This window comes from Leptodactylus fuscus, chromosome 11, assembly GCF_031893055.1.
Source record: "Leptodactylus fuscus isolate aLepFus1 chromosome 11, aLepFus1.hap2, whole genome shotgun sequence".
In the NCBI taxonomy this organism is placed as follows: domain Eukaryota; kingdom Metazoa; phylum Chordata; class Amphibia; order Anura; family Leptodactylidae; genus Leptodactylus; species Leptodactylus fuscus.
In genome coordinates, this window is record NC_134275.1 from 7,382,197 (window position 1) to 7,408,420 (window position 26,224).

General features: G+C 44.4%; 1 protein-coding gene across 1 annotated transcript in view; it reads right to left on the bottom strand.

Moving 5' to 3' along the window:
- ATRX (ATRX chromatin remodeler) overlaps positions 1-26,224 on the bottom strand; it is a 76,730-nt gene that overhangs the window by 6,502 nt on the left and 44,004 nt on the right. Inside the window, exons 19-33 of the mRNA XM_075260244.1 lie at positions 25,120-25,266; positions 23,421-23,598; positions 19,899-20,036; positions 19,375-19,550; positions 19,164-19,281; positions 15,773-15,918; positions 15,336-15,427; positions 14,629-14,807; positions 13,218-13,368; positions 11,870-11,982; positions 9,323-9,431; positions 8,813-8,990; positions 7,881-8,075; positions 1,568-1,717; positions 39-173 (exon numbers count right to left, since the gene is read on the bottom strand). Coding sequence (XP_075116345.1) covers positions 39-173; positions 1,568-1,717; positions 7,881-8,075; positions 8,813-8,990; positions 9,323-9,431; positions 11,870-11,982; positions 13,218-13,368; positions 14,629-14,807; positions 15,336-15,427; positions 15,773-15,918; positions 19,164-19,281; positions 19,375-19,550; positions 19,899-20,036; positions 23,421-23,598; positions 25,120-25,266 — 2,205 coding nt within the window. The remainder of the gene's footprint in view (positions 1-38; positions 174-1,567; positions 1,718-7,880; positions 8,076-8,812; positions 8,991-9,322; positions 9,432-11,869; positions 11,983-13,217; positions 13,369-14,628; positions 14,808-15,335; positions 15,428-15,772; positions 15,919-19,163; positions 19,282-19,374; positions 19,551-19,898; positions 20,037-23,420; positions 23,599-25,119; positions 25,267-26,224) is intronic.

A 26,224-nucleotide genomic window follows, 5' to 3' on the forward strand; every position in this document is an offset into this window, starting at 1 on the left:
ACTGCAGTACATCTTACCGCTCGCATTCTATTCCTTACCTCCAGTTGCTGATTAGTCAGTGAAGACAACGCTCCCAAGTTTAAGGGCATGTAAGGTGACTGAGCGGCACCAAAATTGATCTGATTGTAATTGATTCCAGCGGCAGCTGCCATGTTGAAGCGACTGGTCAAACCCTGGTTAAAAAAAGGAAAAAAAAGGCATTGACTAGCGTACGGCTATATTCTTATATTACAATCGGATTTACAAATATAGCACAATGGCCAGGGGATCACAATACAATTTCATTCTGTATATTGGTTTAGTGGAGCATAGTAGAAAAGATCTCAGACAAGGTCACGTCAGGATCTTACAGATCAATAGGGTGGTGTCACTCATAGCAAACATCTGCACCAAAACCCGTTGGCCGCCATGTGTGACACAACCCTTAATAGTTCTATATGTACAATGACATAAGCTCAGAGTCAGGAAATACATGCAACATCTTTAAAGGGATCCTATCAGTCAGACACAATTTTTTGTTGGTACCACGTCGGAATAACCTTAAGAAAGGCTATTCGTCTCCTACCTTTCGTCTTCTCCGCACCGCCGTTCCCCTACAATCCTGGTTCTTGTTGGTATTTAAATGAGCTCTCTCACAGCACTGGGGGCGGGCCCCAGTCTCAGACAGCACTGGGGGCGTCCTCAACGTTGCGAGAGAACTCTCTCCAACACCGCCGCCTCCTCTTCAGCCTCTTCTTCCGGAGGTGGCTTGTAACTTCTAAGGCCTCGGGCAGAGGAGACTGTGCATGCCCACAGGCCACGAGAAAATGGCCGCTTGCACAGTATTGTGAGCGGCCATTATCTCATGGCCTGTTGGTATGAGCAGTCTACTCTGCCCAAGGCTTTAGAAGTTACAAGCCACCGCCAGAAAAAGAGTCTGAAGATGACGCTGCTGAAGAAGAAGAGGCGGGGCTGAAGAGAGTTCTCTTGCAGCATTGGGAACGCCCCCAGTGCTGTCTGAACACTGGGGCCCGCCTCAGTGCTGCGAAAGCGCTCATTTACATACCGACAAGAACCGGGATTATAGGCAAACGGCGGCGCAGAGAAGATGACGAAAGGTAGGAGACGAATAGCCTTTGTTAAGGCTATTCCAACGTGGTACCTACAAAAAATTGTGTCTGACTGATAGGATCCCTTTAAAACATTTCTTACGATGTCAACCAGAACATTTCAAGCCCTTATCTTGTGTGTAAATGCCCCTTTAAGGAGGAGGCCATGATCGGCGCCTCCTGTTTGTATAGAAAAATGTACCTAGACTTCAAAACAGCTGATTTTCTGGCAGCATTTGTGGTACCCAATACCGACCTGATATTCATGGCCTACCCTAAGGGCAAGTGATCAATATCCAGACTCCCAGAAAACATTTGTTGCCACCAGGGATACCTTCCTTTCTCTGGATAACCCCTTTATGGAAATGAAGACTCAGGAACAAGGCGAATCTGCCTTTGTTTGTATTTCATAGGCCATACACATTAACTCCATAAATACATTAGAGTCAGGGGTGGGATCCTCAGATTCTAGGACTCACCTTCTTCTCGGCTTCATACTCATCCCACGCCGCCTTCCTTTCCTCCTCAGTCAGAGCTTCCTCCTCCTTGTGGTCCAGAAGAGAGTCGTGTTCGTGGTAGGTCACAATCTGTTCCTTTCTGATTTGCAGCAATTCGGCGAGCACGGTGTCCTGAGGAAGAGAGAGAAGACTTGTAAGATTGTGTCCAATGACAACGTTCTGGAGGAGACTTCATTGAACGCCAACGGTAAAGAAAATGAGTGTACTACATATATAGTCTGAGTTCCCTCGAACGGTCTTCAGGTTTGTAGACAGAAGACCAAGGTAAAACCAATAAGACAACGACTGCCGGAATGTGCCCGGAAACTTCCTGAAAGGAACGCCGATCACTTTCCTGGCCAGGTCATAGATTATGAATCGCTCTCCATCCTGAAAGGTCCCTGCCTGATCTATGCGGACTAATACTACATTTTTTTCGTCTTCCAACAAAAAGAAAAGCCTATTGATGTTTCAGTGGTTTTCGGACCACCCATAAAAACATCCGAGACAAACACTTGGCAACGCGAAATGCCAAAATACTTTGTAAGTACTTCTGGAGTCGTCTCCTATCCAGTGTCCCGGCCCAGAACAATACATTGTATCACGCAGGACAAACTTGTTACAATAGACTTAGATATTGCCAACTAGCTGTCAGTACGTTGTGGCCGCCTGGACTGCGACCAAACGCCCTACGGATCACCCGATGGCCTCTCCTATTGCCACAGACCAATTTCTACATCGAACGCTTACTCATGCAGTACAGACTGGAAAATCCCGGGACTGTAAAGCTTAAACCGAGGTTCATATCAGGTAAAAATACCAAATATTGCACAATTATTTTTTTTTTCCCCTGAAACAAAATCCTGATCTCTCCAAAAAGCAAAACCACACAGTGCCATAGGGTGTCAATTTAGGAGATAGCCCCCTAGGTGGGGGTATAGGGAGGGGTGCAGCTGCTTTGGCTTCCTGTCCAGAGAGCAATATCACGCTGCTTAGTAAGTAGAAGCCCAAATTAAAAACTGGGGTAATGCTATCAGCTCCTCTGATCTCCATTACACAACACTGTCTTGGCGGGAAGAACCTTTAGGGAAAAAAAAAACAAAAACATATAAAGCTAATATTTCAAAGCAGAATTTTTATTACATTTCTGGGATTGGTGATAAGCTGCCAACTTACAATTATAAAACCTGTCATATGTAATCTGCCCGCGATAGGCAGGAGAGCCAGGCTTAGCGCCGAGCCTTTAACCCTTTAGCTCCCTAAATGGCAAAAATTCTATTGTAGGGTGAAACCTTCATTCTCCTGAATAGTCTGGAAGAACTTTCATCCTTTAAAGGGAAGCAAATACTTTACAGCAAAAAAAAAAAAAAAAAAAAAAAAACACAGGCAAAGAAAATAAGACTAGGCGTGTGTTTGGTCTAAACAAGCCATCTTATTCCACATCATCTTATTACTTTGCGCCCAGTCTTGGGGCTAGATGCCAATGATGTGACCTATCACTTTGTAGCTCTTCCTTTATCTTCAAGGGTTCACACAAGTTTACAAGTAAAGCACCCGATTTGCATTGCTGACTATATAAATATTATCCTAATGTGAAAGTTTGGATGTTTGTTCCTCAATCCCGCAAAAACGGCTGAATGGATTTGAATGAAATTTGTCCCATAGATAGATTGTAACCTCGATTAACACATAGACTACTTTTTATCCGGGTAAATGACATAATATCACCACTGTTATGAATTTATGTTCACATACTGTATTACACTGCTCATGACATGGCTTCACAACTGTTATGAATTTATGTTCACATACTATATTACACTGCTCATGACATGGCTTCACAACTGTTATGAATTTATGTTCACATACTATATTACACTGCTCCTGCAGCCTTATCTCAGGTCCCAGGTCTGTTATCTCTCTATGTAAACACACAGATAACCCTCAGTCCATTGTGTACATGCATTTGCATATTATCTGATCTGCTCCATGCAGTGCTGACACCCTGGATGGGAAAACCCCTTTAATTCAAATTGGCAGTTTGCTACTTTTAAACATGCCGGGAAAAAGAAAATCTAATTTGTTGCAAAATTCTAAAACATCGAGAGCTATGAAGGAAGCCAGAATTCACAGAGTTCTCCTCAAGCGGAGCTGACGGGGATCATCGGTACCAACAACACGCTTATTATATGGCATGGCAGCGAGCTGCTGAGATGCCAGAACAATCACGGGTACAGCGTGAGGAATGAGTTCAGCAGCAGGACAGCTAACCGTCGATTTGCTGAATATAGGCGGAGCATCGACGCCAACAACCCACAGACAAAGTTGTGGGCAGAGGCTAGTATATATATATATATATATATATATATATATATATATTATATAAAATCCTGCATTTTTGCTCTCGCTTTTATATGGATTGTCATTTTTGGCTGCAGGTACAGCGAACGCTTTTTCATCACAAACTTTCACATCTGTGAACGATCACTTCATACAATCTATAAGTAACACAAACATGTTCACTGTATTGTATCCCCCATTACAACTCCAAGACGTGTAGCACAGAGTTTGGTCCGGGATACCTCTGTCATAGCAAAGGATCGACAGACTACAGAAGAGCGGCGGGCAGACAGAACTAGTCAGCCATTACTACACGGCACATAGGCAGCTGAGATATTACTTGTATTATATCAATGAAGTTTTAACTCTTCTAATCTGAAAATCGTCTCTCTGGGGTGTCAGTCATGGTAAGCTCTGCTTATAATTGTTGGGATATTTCCATCAGGACGAGACATATTATACGGCACATTCTTTTAAGCAATATACTGGCTAACAAGGCATAACCTTAGGCTGTCAATGGCCAGTCACTACAAATCCCAGATCGACCACATTGGCTTCTATCAAAACCCCAGGTGCAAAACATGAAATAAAAGAAAACAAAGTATCAAAGGAGAGGATGGGAGTAGGAGAAACGCGTCGCAAAGAAATTATATGATGAAAGCTAGAAAATGGAACACACTTGTCACAACGAAACCTGCGTGGAAGGGAAAATTATAGCTTTCATCACGCGGCAAGAGTCTGAAGAGGTACAAAAAGAAAAAAAAAAAAATCTTCCAAAGGTTACATGATAAATTCTAGTTCTCTGCATCAGATCGTATAGACTCACGCACATGTACTGTATACGCTCTCATATAGGAACATACAATACATGTCAGAGAGAAAAGGCCAATATTCACACCAAGGTAGTGCCGAAAATGTCATGGTGACTGATGAAGAACCCGTATAAAAACCACAACTTCCTTGATGCAAATGAAATATCCGGGTTCTTTAAGAAAGGATTCCGAGAAGTGGGAAAGAAGCAGCGGGAGAAAGATCTCTCTCTACAGATTTAAAGGGATCTTATCATTAAAATCACATTTTTTCTCAATCACACGTAAGATTACCCTTAAAAAAGTCTATTCTTCTCCTACCTTTAGATGTTTTCTCCGCGCCGCCGTTCCGTAGAAATCCTGGTTTTCATCTGTATGCAAAGGAGTTCTCTCGCAGCACTGGGGGCAGTCCTCAGCGCTCAAACAGTACTGGGGGCGTCCCCATTGCTGCGAGAGAACTCTCCAGCGCCACCTCTATCTTCTTCAGGAACGGCCTCTCCCCGCGTCTTCTTCCGGAGCCGGCTTCAAACTTTTACGCCATTGGGCCTTGGGTAGAGCTGACTGCGCATGCCCACAGGCCACAAGAAAATGGCTGCTTACATAGCTTACTGTGTAAGCGGCCATTTTTCTTGTGGCCGTGGGCATGCGCAAATTGCTCTGCCCGAGGCCTAGAAGATTGAAACCCAGGAGGGAAGACGACACAGGGAGAGGACGTTCCAGAAGAAGATGGAGGCGTCACTGGAAATTTCTCTCACAGTATTGGGGACGCCCCCAGTGCTGCGAGGGAACTCATTTGCATACTGACGAAAACCGGGATTTCTACCGAATGGCAGCACGGAGAAGACATCTAAAGGTAGGAGAAGAAGAGACTTTTTTAAGGCTGTTCCTACGTGTGATCGAGAAAACAATGTGATTTTAATGATAGGATCCCTTTAAGACTACAGGATTAGAGCCTATGCACACATCGGGCGTGCGGCACCCGAGATCCCTGAAAACAGACCAGTTATATTTTTTCAGACTGTTTTCATGGATCCAACTCGCCCATTAAACTGAACGTCTCCATGAAAAAAAAATGGGTGTACTGATGGCCGAATCTCATATTGGTTGTGTGAATAAAGGTGTATAGAAGCCTATACACAACAATAGTATCACACATATTCACCATACACTATATACAGTCTGACGTGTGCACTATAAGAGTCCAAATGTGGCAATCCCATTAATCTATTGGTTATAGAGATTCTGTAAGGAACGCAGAACATACACAACAAAGTGTCTCTGGTAGAGATGCGCGAGTACTATCCGAATAGGACGCTCCCATAGGAATGAATGGATGCAGCCTGTGCCGGCGTCTGGCCGCTTATCCCCCTGCGCGCCGGCTGCGTCCATTCATTCCTATGGGCACGTGCTATTCGAAACGGCATCTCATCTCTAGTCTCCAGCTGATACTATGTAACACATGAGATGCTTCCACGGTACTATTGGCACGTCACGGTGTTATTTTTGCAGTATTTCTTTTGCAAGAAACAAGGGAACAACGTACACACCTATATCAGGGATCTCCATAAATAGATAACTGTGTATTACAAAGACTTTTACAACGATTTTGGGCAAGCCACCCCAGTGTTGAAAGCTCGGCCCTGAGGAATGCAGAGGGTCGGCTCAAGCAGCGCAAGCTCCCGACATCAAGTTGCCCAGAAAACACTTGACAGCTGCCAGGACATTGTTGGTGGTCCGTAGCCAAACCCCTTCATTCATACATCAGGAACTGGAGGCCGAGTTCAGCAACATTACCAGCGAAGAGGTTAAAATAGCCTATTGTTTACTCGGCTAAACCTTATCCTACTGGCCTAAATATGATCTCCGAGGTAAGGCATCCCATCAATCTCTCCTTGAAAAGGGACGGGTTTCCATTCTGAGGTTAAGGCCATTATTTCTCTGTGCAAGTCATCTAATATTCAAGTCAAGCTTCAGTTCACACTAGGTTCTCTGGCATTCTTTGTCTGTGGGAAAGATCTAGGCTGGATAAGTGTGTGCTTAAAGGAACGGGAGGGGGTAATAGCGCAGGGGAGCGGGTTACCTTTCAAAGGACCTCTGAAGTGAAAAGGAAAGAATTCCTCTTGGAATATGCTCAGCAGACGTCTCGTAGACTGCACTACTGCACTAGGCTGTTTTTCTGCAGGTTTCTCTTTTTGCTGGACACACATGAAAGCTCGTGGTATTTGTTTTAATACAGAAGTCCCTAAAAGTCACGTCTGAAGGAGACCTCGCTCATGCTGTTCCAATAAAATTGACCAAAAGTATGCCAAAAACACTTAGCCATACGTTCTCCTCTGTACCGAGGGTGAAAGAGCCGCAAAGGTCACAACAGGACTGCCCATCCCCGTCCTCTGGTCAGGCGCCAACTAGTCAAATTACATCATTCCTTTTATGTGGACAGTCCAGAGATGCCAATATATACAAGATCTATACAAGACTGCACTCAGCAAAACATTACAACATTCCTAGTAGAGATTGAGATCGGCTTCCGGACTTGTCATGTACGAGTAGTGGTGCGGTATCCTGAGCAGGTTGCACAATAGTAACACACTAGAGAAGTCATAGCGGGTGTTCATATCACACGGTGATCAGTTTAAAGGGAGTCTGTCAATGGGAAAATCAGTATCAGACTAATGACATCTATGCTATCCAATGATATCTGCCTTATTCTGCATCGCAGCCCCATTTTTATGAAAAATCAGTGTTTTATTCGTACAAAAACCAGGACGGGTTCACACCTGTGCCCGGTCTCTGCTTTGTGGGTTTCTGTCTTTTGCCAACAGGAGACGGAAACCCGGCAGTCGGTGTCCGCCAGTGAGTGTCTTCTCGTATCTGAAGCAAAACCGTTCCCTTTTTAACCGGACACAAAATCCAGCATGTCCGACTTTATGTCCGGTTAAAAAAAAAAAAACGGTTTTGCCACAGAGACCAGAAGATGCTCACAGGCGGACGCTTTGCAAACCCAGTCAAATGAATGGGCTTGAAAACTAACCACCAGGTTTTCGTCTCCTGTCCAGTTTCTCGGGCAGAAGACGGAAACCTGAAAGCGGAGACCGGGCACTGGTGTGAACCCATCCTTACTCTCCATTGCAGACTGATCCTCTCACCTTTGGCAGCTTTGGGATTTCTCTCTTCTTCTTCTTTTCTGAGTTGGGGTCATCTATTAGATCGGGCTCAAAGGTGTAAAGCTCCGTCAGCTCATTCATGGTGAAGTGACGTTCTATCTGCTGCTGGTCAATGACCCTGAAGGAGAGCGACTGCTTGGTGACCTGACGATCATAGATTTTTTCTTCCATGGTACCCTGAAAATACAAGTTGTCATTTTTAGAACTACCAAATAATATACAGCATACAGTTTAATGCATACATACTGGCCACAAGCCGAAGCTTTTTTTAATGTATAGGGAATTGTAGTTTTCATTGTGCCTCATATGTAACATCAATTTCTAGCAGAGTTCAGTGAAGGACACAACACTCTGGGAAGAATTTGCTGCCACTAGGAGGCGGACGCGAGGCCAAGTGTGTGTTTTGTACAAAGGCATATGGAACAGCCAGGAGAACAACGGATAGGAACATGAGAGCAAACCAATCAGAACAAAGGGAACCCATCAAGTACAACTAGCAGGTGACCAGTATCCTGAAAGAAGAAATTGGATGGGAGCCGTTTGCCCCACATGAACTCATAGAGAAGGATTTTACAAGCGAGACATTAAAAAAATCCTCTTTTCCTGTTCATGTTTTTGTGGGACGGTCTAAAGCAACCCCCGGAAGAGGGAACAAAAATCATAGCACAGCTACGTCTAGTCCAGAGCCGCATCTGGACACTTATGACAAAAAAACCAAACATGCAGGAAAACAAATTTGTGCATCTTATAGTGCAGGACCAAGAACTGCTTCTACTCCCTGGTGTATCAGGAGCCTGCGGCGCACTGCCCGGGAGCCAGGGTAATGCTATGGTTCTTACACAGAATTGCATATAGTGGTGTGATGGTCTCCGACACGACATGTCTAAGAAGATTACTAAAAAGTAAAAACCAACCTGTGCCAAAAACCTGTAGACAAAGACCGCTTTGGTCTGCCCGAATCGATATACCCTGAAGATACTCTGTACATCATATGATGGATTCCATGAGGCATCAAAGATGATCACACGATTAGCAGCCACGAGATTTATGCCGAGGGATCCAGCCTTTGTAGAAATCAGGAAGAGACGACCCCTGGCAAGACAAACAAAGGCATTGAGTTTCTAGCAAACAACTAAGTTTAAAGGAGTTGTACAGTTTGTTTTGTTTTATAAAGCTGATGTTGAATTTGGGCGTCAATGTTAGATGTTTGGAGGTGCCACTGCTGGGATCCTGCAGATTGGTTGTTTGCCAATACTCATCTCTATACTTCTACATAGTGACTCTAGTGAGTATTACAGTGCTGGTTCCATTGGAAAATAACCACTGCAGTGCTCACCATGGACACAACTAACAATACAGCGAGTGGGCACAGCGGCCGGACTCCGGCTTATCTAACAGTGCTTTTAATTTGGAGAACAACTTACCTAACGTTGGTGACGTCATTGAACTCCTCCGCCCATTTCTTCCGTGTCTGAGCACTGGTCGAGCCATCTAGTCGGTAGTAATCGATGTTTCTAAACCATTTCCCTTCACCTATGAGATAAATTTACCAGCTTATATTTTATAGATTTAGGCTCAGAAAGTTATACAAGATCTACTTGTGTCACAGAAAGGATTGCAGGTCTTACTGAATCTCTACCACAATGAAGGTGACATTCGTACTATGTATAATGAAGAGTCCTTTCCATTTTCTGCCTCCTTGCACAAGAAGGGTATTTTGGTCAGGATTTTGAGGCTGTATCCGCCTCAAAATCCTGACCAAAAAGTCAGCTCCCATTGAAATCAATGAGAGCCGGTCAGTTCCCTGGAAACAGCTCCCGGAAAAAGAAGCAACATGCTCATTCTTCAGGCCGTTTTGCCTCGCGATTTGGCCTGAAGATACTCCCTCCTCTAGACTAGGCCCATTCATTTGGGCCTAATCCGGACCGGACTGTGTGACTGGATGCCGATGCACTGCACTGGCATCCAGTAGCGGCTACCCGTATTTTAGTCTGGAACCTGAGGCGGACTCTGCCTCAGGTTCCGGACCAAAAAAAAACCCACGTGAACTTACCCTGAGCCTAGTCACCAGGGAGTCTGGAGCTGCGGCTGAATCGCCTTGTAATCTGCAAAGATAGCTGGAGCAGCATGCTTATTTTTTCTGCATCTTTCTGTAATCTCTGGAAGATTCAAGGTGGAATCTGCTGCTGATTTTGGGGTGGAATCCACCAATCAACAGAAGAATCTGCCACCTGAATGGGCCCTTTGGTGGAGCAAAAAAGTTCTGTTTGTCTAAATGAGGTTGATTTGGCAGCGAGAACACGAGCGAGTCCTGATCAAAAGGTGACTGCTGTCCGTTGTATCACAAATTACTATTACATGATTCTCAAGGTAAAACAAGGATTTTAGTAAGTAATTCCCAGTCTCTGTCCAGGCCCCACCTTGCGACCACTCTATGGGGCCTCCACTCCTAACAAAAAGCAAGTGTCTTTCTCCCATAGAGGACATGCTTCCAATTAGATAGATACGCGCTGTCGTAAACGCCGTTGCCTTCCAGGTCTAATTATTTTTGCGCTGAGATCTGGAGCAGCTGCCGGCGCTTAATTAGACTAATAATTACGGGTTCTTTCTACCAGATGTCAGACACAAAAAAAACCCCGCACAAACCTATAGCATGCGAAAAACGAAACAGCTGACTGCGAGAAAACTATAGCCGCAACATCACGTCAAGGTTTTATGTCTGTACTATGAACATAATCTGCGTATGACTGCATGCTGGGACTGTAAAGGGTGCCTATTGTTTCCTAAATATGAGCAAGATGAAGGGAATGGATTTCCCCTCAAAGAAAAACATCTCCAAATCCGTGGAAGGCTAAAAATATGACTTTTTTTTATAGGGAAGCAAACAATACGGTTCTTTTCCTCCCAGCGGGGTCTGTGCAGCAGAGAGGCCGCAGCCTACTAGGAGCGGATTATCACCATCTATGGGGCATGCAAGTCTACGGACCAGATGGATCCCATGTGATGTGGAGCTCACTATAGATGTCACATCGAAAGGTGTATAAAATCTGCATCAAATGCAACCCCATTTACATGCATAGGGAGGTTTCTGAACATTGCACCAAATTTGCTGCAAAAATATGTGGAATGTGACTTATTTCTGGCAACAATGACCCTGAACAACAATGGGGCCATTCAAACAAATTACAGGCAAGGGTACAACCTCCGATTTCTACCTCGATAAAACATGTCAAATGCTCCCGCAAGAATCGACTTTGTGTGAACGAGATCTATAAGTCACATGTTTACATTAGGGGGTGGGGGTGTTACAGCTTTCCGAATGGCAGGAATGTCTTGCAGCTGCTCAGACCTCTCCCATCACAGACATAACATGAAGGTAAGTGAAGGTATGATAAGAATCGCAAATTTCCAATGGCAGTTGGCCAGGATATATTCACACACGGCAGTCGAGTACTGATTAAGCGGCCATTTTCTTGTGGCCCGAACCATGTGCAGTCAGCTCCTGCCTGAGGCCTAGAAGATTGAAACCCAGGACGGAAGACAACACAGGGAGAGGTTGTTCCTGAAGATGGAGGCGGCGCTGGAGAGTTCTTTTGTAGCATTGGGGATGCCCCCAGTGCTGCGAGGGAACTCATTTGCATACAGATGAAAACCGGGATTTCTACCGAATGGCGGCGCAGAGAAGACATCTAAAGGTAGGAGACGAATAGCCTTTCTTAAGGCTATTCCTACGTGTTAGTCAGAAAAAAAAGGTATCCAATGATAGGATCCCTTTAAGTGAGGGATTTAGAAACACCTACATAAACTGGGACTACTATAAAAACAAAGAACCCCTAATGTGCAGGCAAGAAACCCCTTTAATATATTGTGGTGTCTGGGTCGTAAACCAGGACTGGATCTTGAAATTGTAAGTGAGGATTCAGTACAACCAATACTAGTCATGAGGGCTAAAGAGCAAGTGTTCGACCTACCTTTGTAAATAACTGGTTTGGATTCGGCATCTTCTGGTGTTCGATCGACACTTGCCAATTCCAAGAAGTCTTCAATCAAATCCAAGGATATAAGAGACTGACTGAAAACTAAGCTGAAAGAATAGCATAAAATATTGCAATAAGTGACATAGTAACACGCATTACATCAGAGAACAATCTCACAATCTGGTGTCCTAAAGCAGGCCATACACTAGTGGGGTCTCAGACAGACGTGTTACGGTTCATGGTTGGTTTGGGAAGGTTACGGTACTGGCTAGCAAAGGGTATCCATTTGTACCTGTATTGTACAAATCCCAACCATGGAGAGACTGTAGCGTGTAAGAATGAGGATTATGGATTTTTTTTTCACCCTCTTCTATTGAAGAAGCTTCCAAAACAACGCGTCAAATCTGTCGCCTCTGTCACAGTGACCGCTGAAAATCGACAGATGAAACTGCTGCAAGTGAAGTTTTTGTTTAGTCCAGCGGTTTCATCTCAAAAGAACAGACCCCTGATGGATCACATGATAGTCAACGGGGCTACCTGTGGCAGTTGTTCTGGTCCTTCAACGGACCACAACACATGGGCGCAAATGTGAATGTAGCAAATGTGAATGTAGACTCTGGAAAGTATAAAGCACAACGTTAAAGGGATTCTACCACTAAACCTTTTTTTTCTGTGGTTAAGACGTCGGAATTAGTCCTGGAGGAGGTGACGTCTTAACCACAAAAAAAAATAAAATAAAATAAAGGGTTTAGTGGTAGAATCCCTTTAAAGAAAAATATTCCACCTGCCTCCTCTTTGCAGGCTACGTTATCTCCAGGGTTGTGGTTTTTACCCTATAAGAACACTCGTCTTGTACCTGATCTACCTAATCTCTCTTTGATGGGTCATAAGTTTGGTTTGGTCTTCAATGGATCGGATGCAGATCTGTCATTTTATGAACAAACTTTCCCACGACAGCGACCACCAAGTATCGGCCATTACTTGGCATCCATCTATCTTTTCGTTCGGGCAGGGACTAGTCTAACTCAGTCGATTTGTCGACCTAAAATCTTCAGTGTGCGGCAGGTTAAAGGCTTTTGTAGGGTAAAATAAAGTTAGAATCGCATTGTTACAAATGGTCCTGTATAATTGCCCGTATTTTGTGCGTGTTTTTATAGGCCTATTAAAAATCCTCATTATTATAAGAAAACATCAAACCCAGACCAAAACAATTACTGAAAAAAACACACTGACCACAATAGGAAGCCCCTGGCCAAAACTCTGCGTTTTCAGGAGTCGCCTTATTTTAGAGGCCGCTAGAATTGTTTGTAGACAAAAACTAAAGTCATGACATGTAACTTACACTTTTTCACCGAGCTCTTCAGCCATGCGAAGAACATCAAACAAAAGCGTTATTTTTCCAGAATGTTCCAACACCTCTGCATCAGCATCGGTCACAAAGTCCTTGTACCAGTCAGGAGCCGGGCTACCGGGTGTGGAGGAGGTGGCTTTGCCTATTGTCGAAAAAGACAGAAATAAAAAGGTAAAGTTGGTGTTCTTATGTGCAAAGGTCATAAATAGAGATGAGCGAACACTATTCGGAACAGCCATTCCGAATAGCACGCTCCCATAGAAATGAATGGAAGCGGCCGGCACCCAGACTTTGCCGGCGGCCGGTCGCTTAACCCCCCACATGCCAGCTATGTCCATTCATTTCTATGGGAGTCTGCTATTCGGAACGGCTGTTTCGAATAGTGTTCGTTCATCTCTAGTCATAAAGTATACAGCCAGTAAGAAAAATGCTGGAAGTCAAAGAGTTCCTGAAGTATACAGGTAGTATACGGAGCTGCTGGTCTACATAGCACGGGCGAGAAAAGATAAAAGTCCATTGAGTTCAGCCAGGGAATGGGAAAGGGCAGGAATGAAAGAAATAAGTATTCTATATCCTTAAAGGGATTCTACCAAAAAAAAAAAAAAAAATTAAAAAAAAAAAAAATCACATTTTTTGTCAATCACACATCGGAATAGCCTTAAGAAAGTCTATTCTTCTCCTACCTTTCGATGTCTTCTCCGCGCCGCGGTTCGCTTGAAATCCCGTTTTTTGTCGGTATGCAAATGAGTTCTTTTGCAGCACTGGAGGCGGGCCCCAGCACTCAAACAGCACTGGGGGCATTCCCAATGCTGTGAGAGAACCCTCCATCTTCTTCAGGAACAGTCTATTCACGCATCTTCTTCCGGCGCTGGCGGTTAAACTTCTAGGCCTTGGGCAGAGCCGACTGTGCATTCCCACAGGCCACAAAAAAATGGCCGCTTATTTACTGTGTAAGCGGCCATTTTTCTTGTGGTCAGCAGGCATGCGCAGTTGGCTCTGCCGGAGGCCTACAAGTTTGACCGCCAGCACCGGAAGAAGATGCGTGCAGAGGTCGTTCCTGAAAAAGATGGAGGCAGCGCTGGAGAGTTCTCTCGCAGCATTGGGGACCGCCCCCAGTGCTGCGAGAGAACTCCTTTGCATACTGAAGAAAACCCAGATTTCTACTGAACAGCGGCACGGAGAAGACATCTAAAGGTAGGAGAAGAATAGACTTTCTTAAGGCTATTCCTACGTGTTAGGGAGGAAAAAAGAGAATCCAATGAGAGGATCCCTTTAAGACTTTCACCCTAGTGAAGTCAATATGAGAGAACAATCTATTGCATACAAGACATACTGGCAGAAATAAATAAAAAATACTCTTAGTCTTTCTTGTATCCAAACACAACGTATAAGACTAACTCACTTTCTTCCACTTTGACGGCCGCGGACGTGTTTGACACGGCTTCATCTTCTTTGGAGTCTTTTCCGTTGCCCCCGCGAGACCTGGAGTTCCACACCTTGATCACTTCGACGTCATTATCGCTTTCTTCTCCGCTCGAGCTGCTCTCTTTTTTGCTCTTCCCCTTTGATTTCTTCTTCTTCCTAAAGTATAAAACAGAGCCGAAATAATCTCTGACTCAAACTCGGCAGGGAACGCAGGACACAGTTGTAGTTCATCACCTCGACCTAGTCCGAGCAAAGACTCCGGCTCAGCAATTCTACAAGAATCACCGCCGTGAGTGAGCCACGATGCAAAAGACCTAAAAAATCTGAAAGTAATTAAGCCGCTCGCCGCCTGCACGCAGCATAAATATACCTTCTATAAAACTGTGTCAGCGGCTGATTCATAATGTAATTCACATTTTGGCACAACATGGCAGGACACGGGGAAAAATCAGTTGGCATTTATCTTTGATTGTTTGACTAATTCCCGGTGATCTTTCACATGACGTTATTGTTAAGTGATTTTCTGGCAGAAGATGATAAACACCAAATTATTATTCCTGTAGGTAGACCGCTCCGCCGTACAGGCCGGGTTTTGATTGCCTTCGTAATATTGTTGTACCCATCGGGGCAGAATGCCCCCCCCCCCCCTGTAACCCCTTCAGCGCCAGTAGGAACAGTGCTTACGCTGCGGCTTCTTCTTCAGAACTCAGCGACATCGAGGATTCGTCGGAGTCGGACGCGATAAACTCCTCCATGCTGTCTTCATCAAAGTAACCCTGCAAAATATAATGGATGACGTCACCGCGATGGATCTCCGAGCGGCAGCGGCCGGCCGGCAGTGTCGTGTTAAACTCGAGCACATCTGTTTAGTCACTTGGAAAAAGTCTGGCTTACATCATCTCAAACAAAGCTTTAATAATGGGCATATATCTCGAAATATAAAGGAATATGATCACAGATGAAAGAGCAGCAGTCCGATCTATAGCGCTGCCTATTCGAAAAAAAAAAAAAAATTTCCATTATTTCACCCGAAATTCTACCCACTATTTGGCATCGTTTATTGGGAGGGGGGGGGGAACGTTTAACAGAGACACAAATATGTAGTCTGATATCTGCCGTACCTTATTTTCTTTACTAATATAGTCCAGCTGCAAGCACCAAGGGTGAGTCCAGATCCTACTTAAAACTTGAAAGTCCTGGAAAAGCTTGGTTCCAGATTTGCCTCTCGCGCCGCCTCCTCCCTCGCCACCGACACCACCACCGCCACCTGTCAAGGTAAAAGGGTTATAGGAGAGGCTAGGGTAAGGTTTTACAAGATCTCGGCATATGTTTTCATTTCACACTTAAGATTTTCAATACAGAAATGGGGTCCTGAGCATGGAAAAGGTAAATTGAAAAGAGAGTGTGTTATCTAAAACCGCAAAAAAGAAAACCACATGCTTTATGTGCAGAGAAATATAGAGTACACCGAGCTGTCAATTACCGAGACGGACAAAGCAACGTGCTGCCATTCCCTGGCTGTATGATACAATGGTCGTGGAAGATACCAAGGGAAGACAGAAAAGCCTAAATATAGATTGTGATCGCGCGGCAAGCACATGGACCCACATTATAGTCTATGGGGTCCGTGCGCTTTTACTGCACACCGCTTGCCAATGCGTTCGGTAGTCTGTTCCCTATGCAGACTCCCCGAGCGGATTCCCAAATGCAGATGTGGACGAGGGGTCAGGAGCAATAAGAGCATTGTGTTGCTCCAAAGAGTTCAAAGATACTGACAAAAATGGTGATATCTTAACGGTGGCGCCAATTCCCACGGGTAAAGCACAGTTTTATTCGGGTAACCCTAATCTATCTGTGGGGCTGGGGTGATACGTTGCATTCTGGAGACAGATTCCATTCAAGACTCTGTTCACATTTGTGATTGAGACTGTGCAGGTTCCTCATATCTAACGGGAAGTTAAAGCAAAAATAGAGACAATAAAACCCATTCTATGGGAATAGGGTGCACTGGGTGGCAGTTGTATCTATTGAACATAGAATCAGTTACTGTCCTGTGGTATCCGTTGTAAACACAGGCCCCGGTCATGTGACATCGGGGACGTCACTTAAGTAGGCCCGAAGCCTGCCTGGAGAGGGAAGTAACACAGTTTTTAATGTTCCCTTACCTCTCCTTGGCCTCCGATCATTATACTCGAGGGTCCCAATAGTGCTTGTGGGACCTGCGGCGTGCAAGACAGATGCAGCCACCAAAAGAGCCACATCCGGCTCACGAGCCATAACCCCTAACCCCTGCCTTAGGCCCTTGATTGAGCTCAACAGTCGCATGCGTCCCTGGGAGTAGCAGGACCGAAATGCGGTGGGAGACACCAATTGGGGCAGATGGGCTTACAATGACAGTTTGATCAAAGTGTAAAAAAACCAAGAACCTTGCTTTCATGTATCTTCCTATACAGTAGATATTTGGTGCTTGCAGAGTGCTGATACATTTGGTTTGCCCGTATATTCCTTATGGCTACAGGTTTGTATAGGATTTCTAAGCAGTTCATTATCTAGTATTGTATATCAATAAATGTATGTACACCACAACTACTTCAGCAGCCGTCACACTTTTATCCCCTCACGGATATTGCACTATTGTCTATTCTACTGACAATAAACACAGTCAATTCAGGATAATCCTAATTGAAAAAAATAAGGGATAAAAACTTCAAAAAGTCATTTGTACAGAAAATAAGATGAGAGGAGAACAAGATATTTCCTGATAGGAATCTGGTAAGGACAGTTCAGTCCGTCAGACCGAGTGACAATGATGAACGGTTTGTGAAAAGCAAGGGAACGAGAAAATAAAAAATATTAAACCCGAATTATAGGATCCCATTGTCAGCGGCTTCAGCGTTTATGAGATTACTTCCATTGTTCCCTCGGGGTACAGCGGCATTACTAATGCACATGATTTATTAATATTCCCGAATCGGTATCTTATTACCAGCAAATCCACCCTAATGATAATAGTCTGTCCAAAAATTCAGACAAAAAAAAAAAGGAGTTGGCAAGTTATCTGAGGCCTTAACTGCACAAAACAATTAAGACAATGGTCGACTTTCTGTACCCGGATCTCACATCTGCTGCCCATCATGCACTGGTACAAAGTGTAATTAGACTTATGACATCCTTCTGTTTTTGGAGTAATGTTGGTAAAAATCTTCAGAGGACACAGAGAGGAAACCGATCATAACAGAACAATCACAGCGCCAGAGAAAGATCAATTCGTCTGCAATTTCGTTCACTTAGAGGGACGACTGTCACGATGGATATTACAAAATAATAAATCATAAAAGGAGCCCTGCTGACTTTGCAAGCTCATCGTGTACTGAGAACAAGGCGGCCAGCGTTCCTATATTCAGAATGGATTTAAAGGGATATTCCAGTTAGAACATGCTAATCCCTATCTAAAGGATAGGGGGTAACTTGATGATCAGTGGGTGCCCCATCAATCTGGATAAGCAGGGTGTTCTGAAATCCAGTTCAGACCAGGACACCTAGTTGTACACGCTTGCACCTCTCCATTCATTTGATAGAGACCACTGGAAATTGCAGAGTAAGCATTCAGCCATGTGCAGCGGTCCACATCCAAATGAATGGAGAGGCACAGGCATGTACAACCAGGCGTTATGGCATTCAGCCTTTGCATTTATAAAAACTACAGCAACGATTGACACCTACTGTGCTATAGTATGATCAGTACTACAGCCTTACACAATTATTGATAGCCTATCCAGCTTTAAAGGGATCTTATCATTGGATTCCCTTTTATTCTCCCTAACACGTAGGAATAGCCTTAAGAAAGTCTATTCTTCTCCTACCTTTAGATGTCTTCTCCGCGCCGCCGTTTGGTAGAAATCTGGGTATTCTTCGTTAAGCAAATGAGTTCTCTCACAGCACTGGGGGCGTCCCCAATGCTGCGAGAGAACTCTCCAGCGCCGCCCCCATCTTCTTCAGGAATACTCTCTTCCTGTTTTATCTTCCATCCTGACTTTCAATCTTCATGCCTGGACCACAAGAAAATGGCCGCTTAAACCAGCTTACTGTGTAAGCGGCCACAAGAAAATGGCTGCTGTCACCAGCTTACTGTGTAAGCGGCCATTTTCTTGTGGCCTGGGCATGCGCAGTCGGCTTGGCCCAATGCCTGGAAGATTGAAACCCAAGACAGAAGAAGACGCAGGAGAGGGCGCTCCAGAAGAAGATGGAGGCGTCGCTGGAGAGTTCTCTCGCAGCATTGTGCCCGCCCCCAGTGCTGCAAGAGAACTCATTTGCATACCGATGAAAACCCGGATTTCTACCGAACGGCAACCCGGAGAAGACATCTAAAGGTAGGAGAAGAATAACCTCTCTTAAGGCTATTCCTACTTGTTAGTCAGGAAAAAAGGGGATCTGATGATAGGATCCCTTTAAAGCATTTTTTTTGTATCTGTCATTTTAGTTTTTTTTTTTTAATAAAATAAAACTACCTACCTGCTATATTGTCCAAATAATAACGATAGAGTTTGCACTGTATTGGAGTCATCCGAACTGACAACACATACTCGTATTTTGGTGGTAGAAACTTGGTCAGAGCGGTGTAGTCTCTTCGCTGGAATAGATAAATGCAGGTTAATATTCAGAATGTAATAAATACTTGGCCTGAACCGCTGACCCTAGATCTTCATGTATATAAATCACTCACCTGTACACAACCAGCCAACATCTCATAGAGAATATGAGCACGTTTCTTCATGACCCTCACATCCACCATGGTGGAGTCCGCGCACTGCCCGTTCTGTATAGGATTAATGAAACGGTTCCGGAATTCCTTGATGGAGCCGAGCAAGTTCTCCTTGATGAAGTTGACCATGCAGTGATCTGAAATGAAATAAACGGTTAATACAAGTGATGGACTTCTCCTCTCTATAAATGTGTGCGGTCACGGCGGGGTTTATTGTAGAGGTTGCAGCTTTAGTGTCCGCCCCTGAGCGTCTTCTGGTCTCTGTGTTTTTGATTTTTTTAACTGGATACAAAGTCCTGCATGTCCAACTTTGTGTCCGGTTAAAAAAAAAAAAAAGGTTTCGCCGTGGAGAGGCAGAAGACGCTCACGGGCGGACACTTTGCAAACCCCATTCCCTTGTTTTCATATATCATATTGAAACAAGTTTACCTGTAGGATCAGATTATACAGATATTTACCCAGACAAGATGAAAGAAAGGACTTACATTCCACCAGATTATTCTGAAGCGGGGTTCCGGTCAAGATGATCCTCCGCTTTGTCCTTATGGAATTCATAGCCTTAGAGACGGCAGACGCTTCATTTTTAAGGATATGGCCTTCGTCACATACTACAAAGTCTGGGCCTGAACAAAAGGAAGACAATGATTAGAAATGGGCAGCAATATAAGAAGGCAGAGACAAAGGGAGATAAGACAGTCACGACGAGAGACAATCGGGATGCCATTTTTGAATACCATGGACAAGGCACGGAAAATTGCTAAGGTCGGAGTAGGACTAAATAATATCTTGTATTCTTCTTCAGTAGTCAGGTCTTGTAAACAAAATTAATTGTTCATTTCCGATTCATCATTGTGAATACAGTCTGGATCATTTGGCAGCACCACCTCTTATAGTAGAGGGCAGCGCCATCCGCAGGATTCGGTAATCACTTCTTAGAATTGGATCTAAAACCTTCCAGGAGGGACATGGTTAAAAGGAGTATGCAGGAAATGTTAAGGTTATAAAGTAACCCAATCAAAGACAGATTGTCCAAGGTCCGACCTCCATCCGCTCCTTGTACAACACTTGAGTCTTGGACCTTCACATCCAGCAATGTGAATGATGCAGAGTGAATAGAAAGGCTCCTTCTATGCATTCTCGAAATTTCAAATGACCCCAGTGAACGTTATGGAGGAACTAATCACACAGGCTATGCCCTGCCTTAGGCTCACACAATCTCCGAAAATTATTTTTTGATTGATTGGGGGTAATTTTTCACAGACTTTCAAGTGTATGCATGATAAAAAGTTGTAAATTTTGCCACAATTTTGTGACTTTGTTGCATTTTAAATTCCTCTTCATTTTCCGCTGCCACAACGTCTTAGTATGGTTCTAGTCTATCTAATGCAAAATACCATTGCAAATCTACAATAAAATTCAGATTTTTTTTTCTTTCCAAAAGTCTGAACTTGTTGCAGGAGGCCACGACACGTATCTGAATAGACATCATTGTTCTGGGACAGCTCAATACTTTGGACAGAAAACAGCTTACCTCGCCACCAAACTTCCTGGACCCCTGTGACTAGGGCATTAGGGCGTTGGTCGCCATCTCCTCAGTTGCACCTGAATTTTCTGGCTTTCCGTAGAGTCAGGCTTTAAAGCCAGATCAATAACCACCTACTGATAGCCAAGTGTGTAGATGTAGGTCTCCAAGACTGGGACACGGTCATTAAGAAGGATCAAGCTGTGTTTTTTATACCTTTCACACGGGACCAAAAAAGCAAAGTGTTCCGGGGAAGGGAAGCATTTCCCTGTTTTATGATGTGCAAAGTAGTAAAAGGAAAGATACTTTGCACTGTGCGGAGTGACCACTGATAATAGGAAGTATGGATTTCTCAAGCATAAAAGCCAAAGCCTTCGGGCTTATTTGAGACCAAAGTAAGCAAAAGTAACGCACGAGGTATTAGCTGGAAATCAAAGGAGGCGATGCCGTGAAATCTCAGGTTGGTGAATTAAACGCTGCTAACGCAAACCAGCCATGGGATGTCGGAGACGAAGCTGTGCATGGTAATGAGGAGCGCGAATACACACACATGGCACTGACACCGTGTAAGGAGTACGAGCCCGTAACATGCACCTTACAGATAACTCACTTACTGGAAAATCAGAGGGGGAGGGGGATGAAAATGGCCACTTAAAAGGGCAGATTACACCATTTACAGAATCCAGAAGAACAATAAACACAAAACATATGACCGCACTGCTCCTCCACTTTACTCCGTGCCCACGGACACAGTTTACACAAGGCATCGAATGACTGAACGCAAGACATGGCGCTCGGCCCCGCACAGACGACTCCCGAGAACAGTTTATTTTTTCAGTTTCGGCCGTGTATTTCTTATGCCAACATGTACGATGACAAAACTGTTAGTGAAAGTGCGCTGAACTAGATCAGACCCGGATGTAAGGGCAGATTGGAAGAATAACAAAAATCACAAACCAGGTCTAAAAAGGAACGGGAATGGCGAAGTTTACACAGGATTGAGCGGCCTCTTCGTCTTAAGCCGTTTCTTAATAAGCGACCCTTAATGGCGGCTCCACATCATCGGCCATTTTTTTTTTTTTTTTTTTAAATGTAGATTGTGAGCCCCACATAGAGCTCACAATGTACATTTTTCCCTATCAGTATGTCTTTTTTGGAATATAGGATGGAAATCCATGCAAACACGGGGAGAACATACAAACTCCTTGCAGATGGTTTTATGCCCTTGGTGGGATTTGAACACCAGGACCCAGTGCTGCAAGACTGCAGTGCTAACCACTGAGCCACCGTGTGGTCCCACAAATTGCAATTTTTGACACATTTTGTTATCCAGATCGCAGAGTCGGTCATGTGACCACCCCAGGCTCATTTCTGCTTTCCTGATGACATTGCATTTCGGTGTTTCTGGAGTCAGGAGGTCACCGCAGCCACAAAAAAATGGCCGCTTACACAGTATTGTAAGCGGCCATTTTCTTGTGGCCGGCAGGGATGCGCAGTCGGCTGCCCGAGGCCTAGAAATTTGAAGCCAGCGCCGGAAGAAGAGGCCGTTCCTGAAGAAGATGGAGCGGCACTGGAGAGTTCTCTCGTAGCATTGGGGACGTCCCCAGTTCTGCGAGAAAACTCATTTGCATACTGAAGAAAACCGCGGCGCAGAGAAGACATCTAAAGGTAGGAGAAGAATAGCCTTTCGTAAGGCTATTCCTACGGGGTTAGTCACAAAAAATTGTGTTTTAATGATAGGATCCCTTTAAAGAATGACGTGAAAACACCAAATATGGAAAACCTCTATCACATTGTGCATTAGATTGTTGCATAGAACGGTGAAACGTCAAACCTTTATGAATTTATGATGCGTGTCAGGACCAGGATATGTAAATGGATATAATAGGTTAGAGGCAAACAATTAAGAAAGTCCCTTTACTTTTTTTTTTTTGGAATGAAAATGGTTCCCAGCAGTGAATGTTTTCCTATTTAACGTCCCAGCAGTAAGCCATGGCTGCATTTTACTGGCAGTAAGGTTCTCTGCCAGCCCTGACTCACCGCCACAGGATCCAAACAACAGCACAGCTGCAACGCAGCCCCGTCTAGTGCGGCCAGGAACTACTGGACGATAGCAACGCGGTATGTCTGTTTTATGGTGCTGTGCAATGCTGAGACCCAAAAGAAAAACTTACACAGCGCATAAGAAGGTCAAATACTCACTTTCGAGGAAAAATGGTCCGCAACCCTGGCAGCAAGGACTGCGGATGTCGCATTTATTGGTCATGTGGCCATTCTGCAACTCAGTCCCATTCAAGTTAAAGGGTCGGAGCTGCAATAACACTTCCAGCAACTACGCACCATACGTGGGCCTCAGGACAAGTCACTACCAGAAAAGCTTTCTAATCCTTTACCGGCAGTGAGGGATCCACAGGATAAATCTAATCCCATATACAGGATACAATATCAGAATACATGGGGCTTAGTAAACTAAAAAAAATATTACCAGGATCGACCAGGGTCTTCTGGTACACCTCCTTCAGCTTTTTGCTCTTGACATTTCGGCCTTGCGTGAGATTTCTATACATTTCGTATCCAATGATGAGAATTCCTCCTTGGTCGTGCCATCTCTGAAGCAGGAACCCTCGCTCTTGGGGGCGCTTGACAGTGGCGAGTTCACAGACCTGATAGAGAACAAAGATACGATTAACGCCATGTCCAGACGCAGGCAATACAAGGCCCTGATAGGTCAGAATAAGAACACAAAACCTGGAATATAGAGTCACTTCATCATAACTATAGGTGCGGAGGCCAGACAAATTAAATCCTAACCTCTAACAGGGCGCGGGGTCAATGCCCCAGGAGAACATCTTGTTGCAAGAATAAAACAGATTAGTAAAGGCGAGAAATGTTCCGTTCCATAATCTTATTTGTACATCAGGTCTTATAACAGAGACATCTTCATACTGTCAGATTGTTACGGGCGGTGTTACATTGTGTAATGGTTGTCGTTACATTTTACAGCTTGGCTCTCTCTTAGACTCTGCCTTCGCATGTCAATGAAGGGGCTCTGATGAATGCTAAACTCCTACGGAGGGCGGTTATTCTCCTCCTATACAGCAGGTAAAACTTTTCGGCTTTGTTAATCCCAGTCTCTCCTCTCTGTCTCCATTCACTTTGCACTTCCCTTCCATTCCCTTTCTCGCCTATTGGCTTTTGAGTACGTAAAGACTGAGATCAGGTTTTAATAGGGAATTATTTTTCAGCAATTTGGGTCAGGATTTGGATGAATCCTGATGATACTTCGCAGGAACTCATTGGCTGGTGTCTTCCCGCGTGTCTTGGCGGGTCAAAATTGATAAAAACTTAAACAGTTAACTAAGCAGATGAAAATGACTAATATACTGTTCGCTTCCTGTTACTAGGGAAGTGCTGTCTTTAGTAACCAGCAGGCTCAAGAAAGGAACACAATGAGTGGATGAGGAGAGAGGTCTATATACTTCTATATACTTGTGACTAGCTGCTTGCGTAATTGATGATCGGATAGTCAATATCGGCAGTAAGCAACTTTCCTGCTCAAATTTAGTTACTCTGTGTCAAGGATCTTTTAGCTGCATCATAACCTGGATTTGCAGTTTCTGGGTCTTCTATACTATGGGGCTTGTTTGTTATTTTACCATTATTTCTTGGCGAATTACATGTAAGGGCTAGTTCACAGGGGCAAAATGGTCAGGATTTTGATGCGGAGTCCACGTCAAAATCCTACAATGGGAGCTCGTCATTTCCGGGAACGGACTGCTCACGGAAAAAAAGAAGCGAGCTGCCCTTTCTTCGGGTGGATTCCGCGCCCAACTCAGCCGTGGCATCCGCCTCGCGACACCACCCTCCGGACAAGGCCCATTCATTTGGGCCTAATCCGGAGGCGAAAGCAGTGACGGAATGTGTTCACGCGCAACCCCGTTTGAACTAGGCCTAAAGAAACCAGTTGTAGTAATAAGGGATGGGAGAGGGGTAGACCGATCTGTACTGTCCACACCCTGTGCCTCTGAAAACAAATGTAAAATGTGCTGTGGCAATAATGCGGCTATTCACAGTAGTAAAGCTGAGAGGATGCCATAGATGAGGGTTTATACAGACATGGAAGACCCTGAAGATATTTCAGATTTTGATGAAAACTCCGGTAACGTTTAATACAATATACAAACCTCTAAAGCCTCATCATCGTTTAGGCCATCCTGCCATTTTTCAAACTCATTGGTCCAATTCAAAACTGTATTTAAAGGACAAACCACCAACGCGGTGGTAAAATCCAACTTGTCACTCAGAAGAACGGTGTGGAGGAATGATACCACCTGGAGAAAAACAGAAAAACAAGACTTAGGAAGTGATTATTTACCAAACCTGAACCCAAAACTGGCATTTCAGAGCGCTACGCCATTACCGTGTAGACTATTCCAGCGGACTCCTGCAGACCCATTCTACTGATCAAGAAGTAAACTGAAGATCAAGATGCAACATAACCAAAGTCCAGGTGTGTAGTGGATGGCGACAATTATTATTATTTTTTTTTTATCCTCACCCAATTAGGCATCAGGTTAATGAGACAAATTATTAGGCTAAGTTCACACTGAGTTTTTTGGTCAGAATTTTGAGGCCGAATCCGCTTCAAAACCCTGAACCAAAAAGACTGCTCCCATTGAAATCAATGGGAGCCGCTCAGGAGTTTTTTCCGGGCTCCTGGAAAAAAGAAGCGAGGTGTTCATTCTTCAGGCCGAGTCGCCTCGTGACTCTGCCTGAAGACACTCCCTCCTCCCGACTAGGCCCATTCATTGAGACTAATCCGGAGCAGAGTGCACGGCTGGATGCAGTATACCGGCTTTCAGTCGCGGCTACCCGGTTTTTGGATCGGAACCTGAGGCTGAATTTACCCTTACAGCCCCTTTACACCCAAATGATCACAAGTGGTTGCTGAGGACCTGACGGGCATTGCCACTATGTGCCGGAGCTTCATTGGTCCCTAGTCATGGCTATCACGAGCAGTACACAAGTAGCAAGAGCTACAGTATATACATCACACGTCGTCACTGTAGTCCTTTCCCCAAATTCACACTAGTAAACTATAGCAATAATCAGAAAGCATATTATGTGAATGTGTTAAGGTACATTGACACAGTAGGCTCCTACTTATTATCTGCAATACTGCTGCTGTGTGAACATATCCCAAGGAGTGATCTGCAGCCAAAAAAACCCCCCAAAACTACCTTCTGTGCTTGATTCATTTCTATAGGGGGTTCCAACCCGTTCTGATCG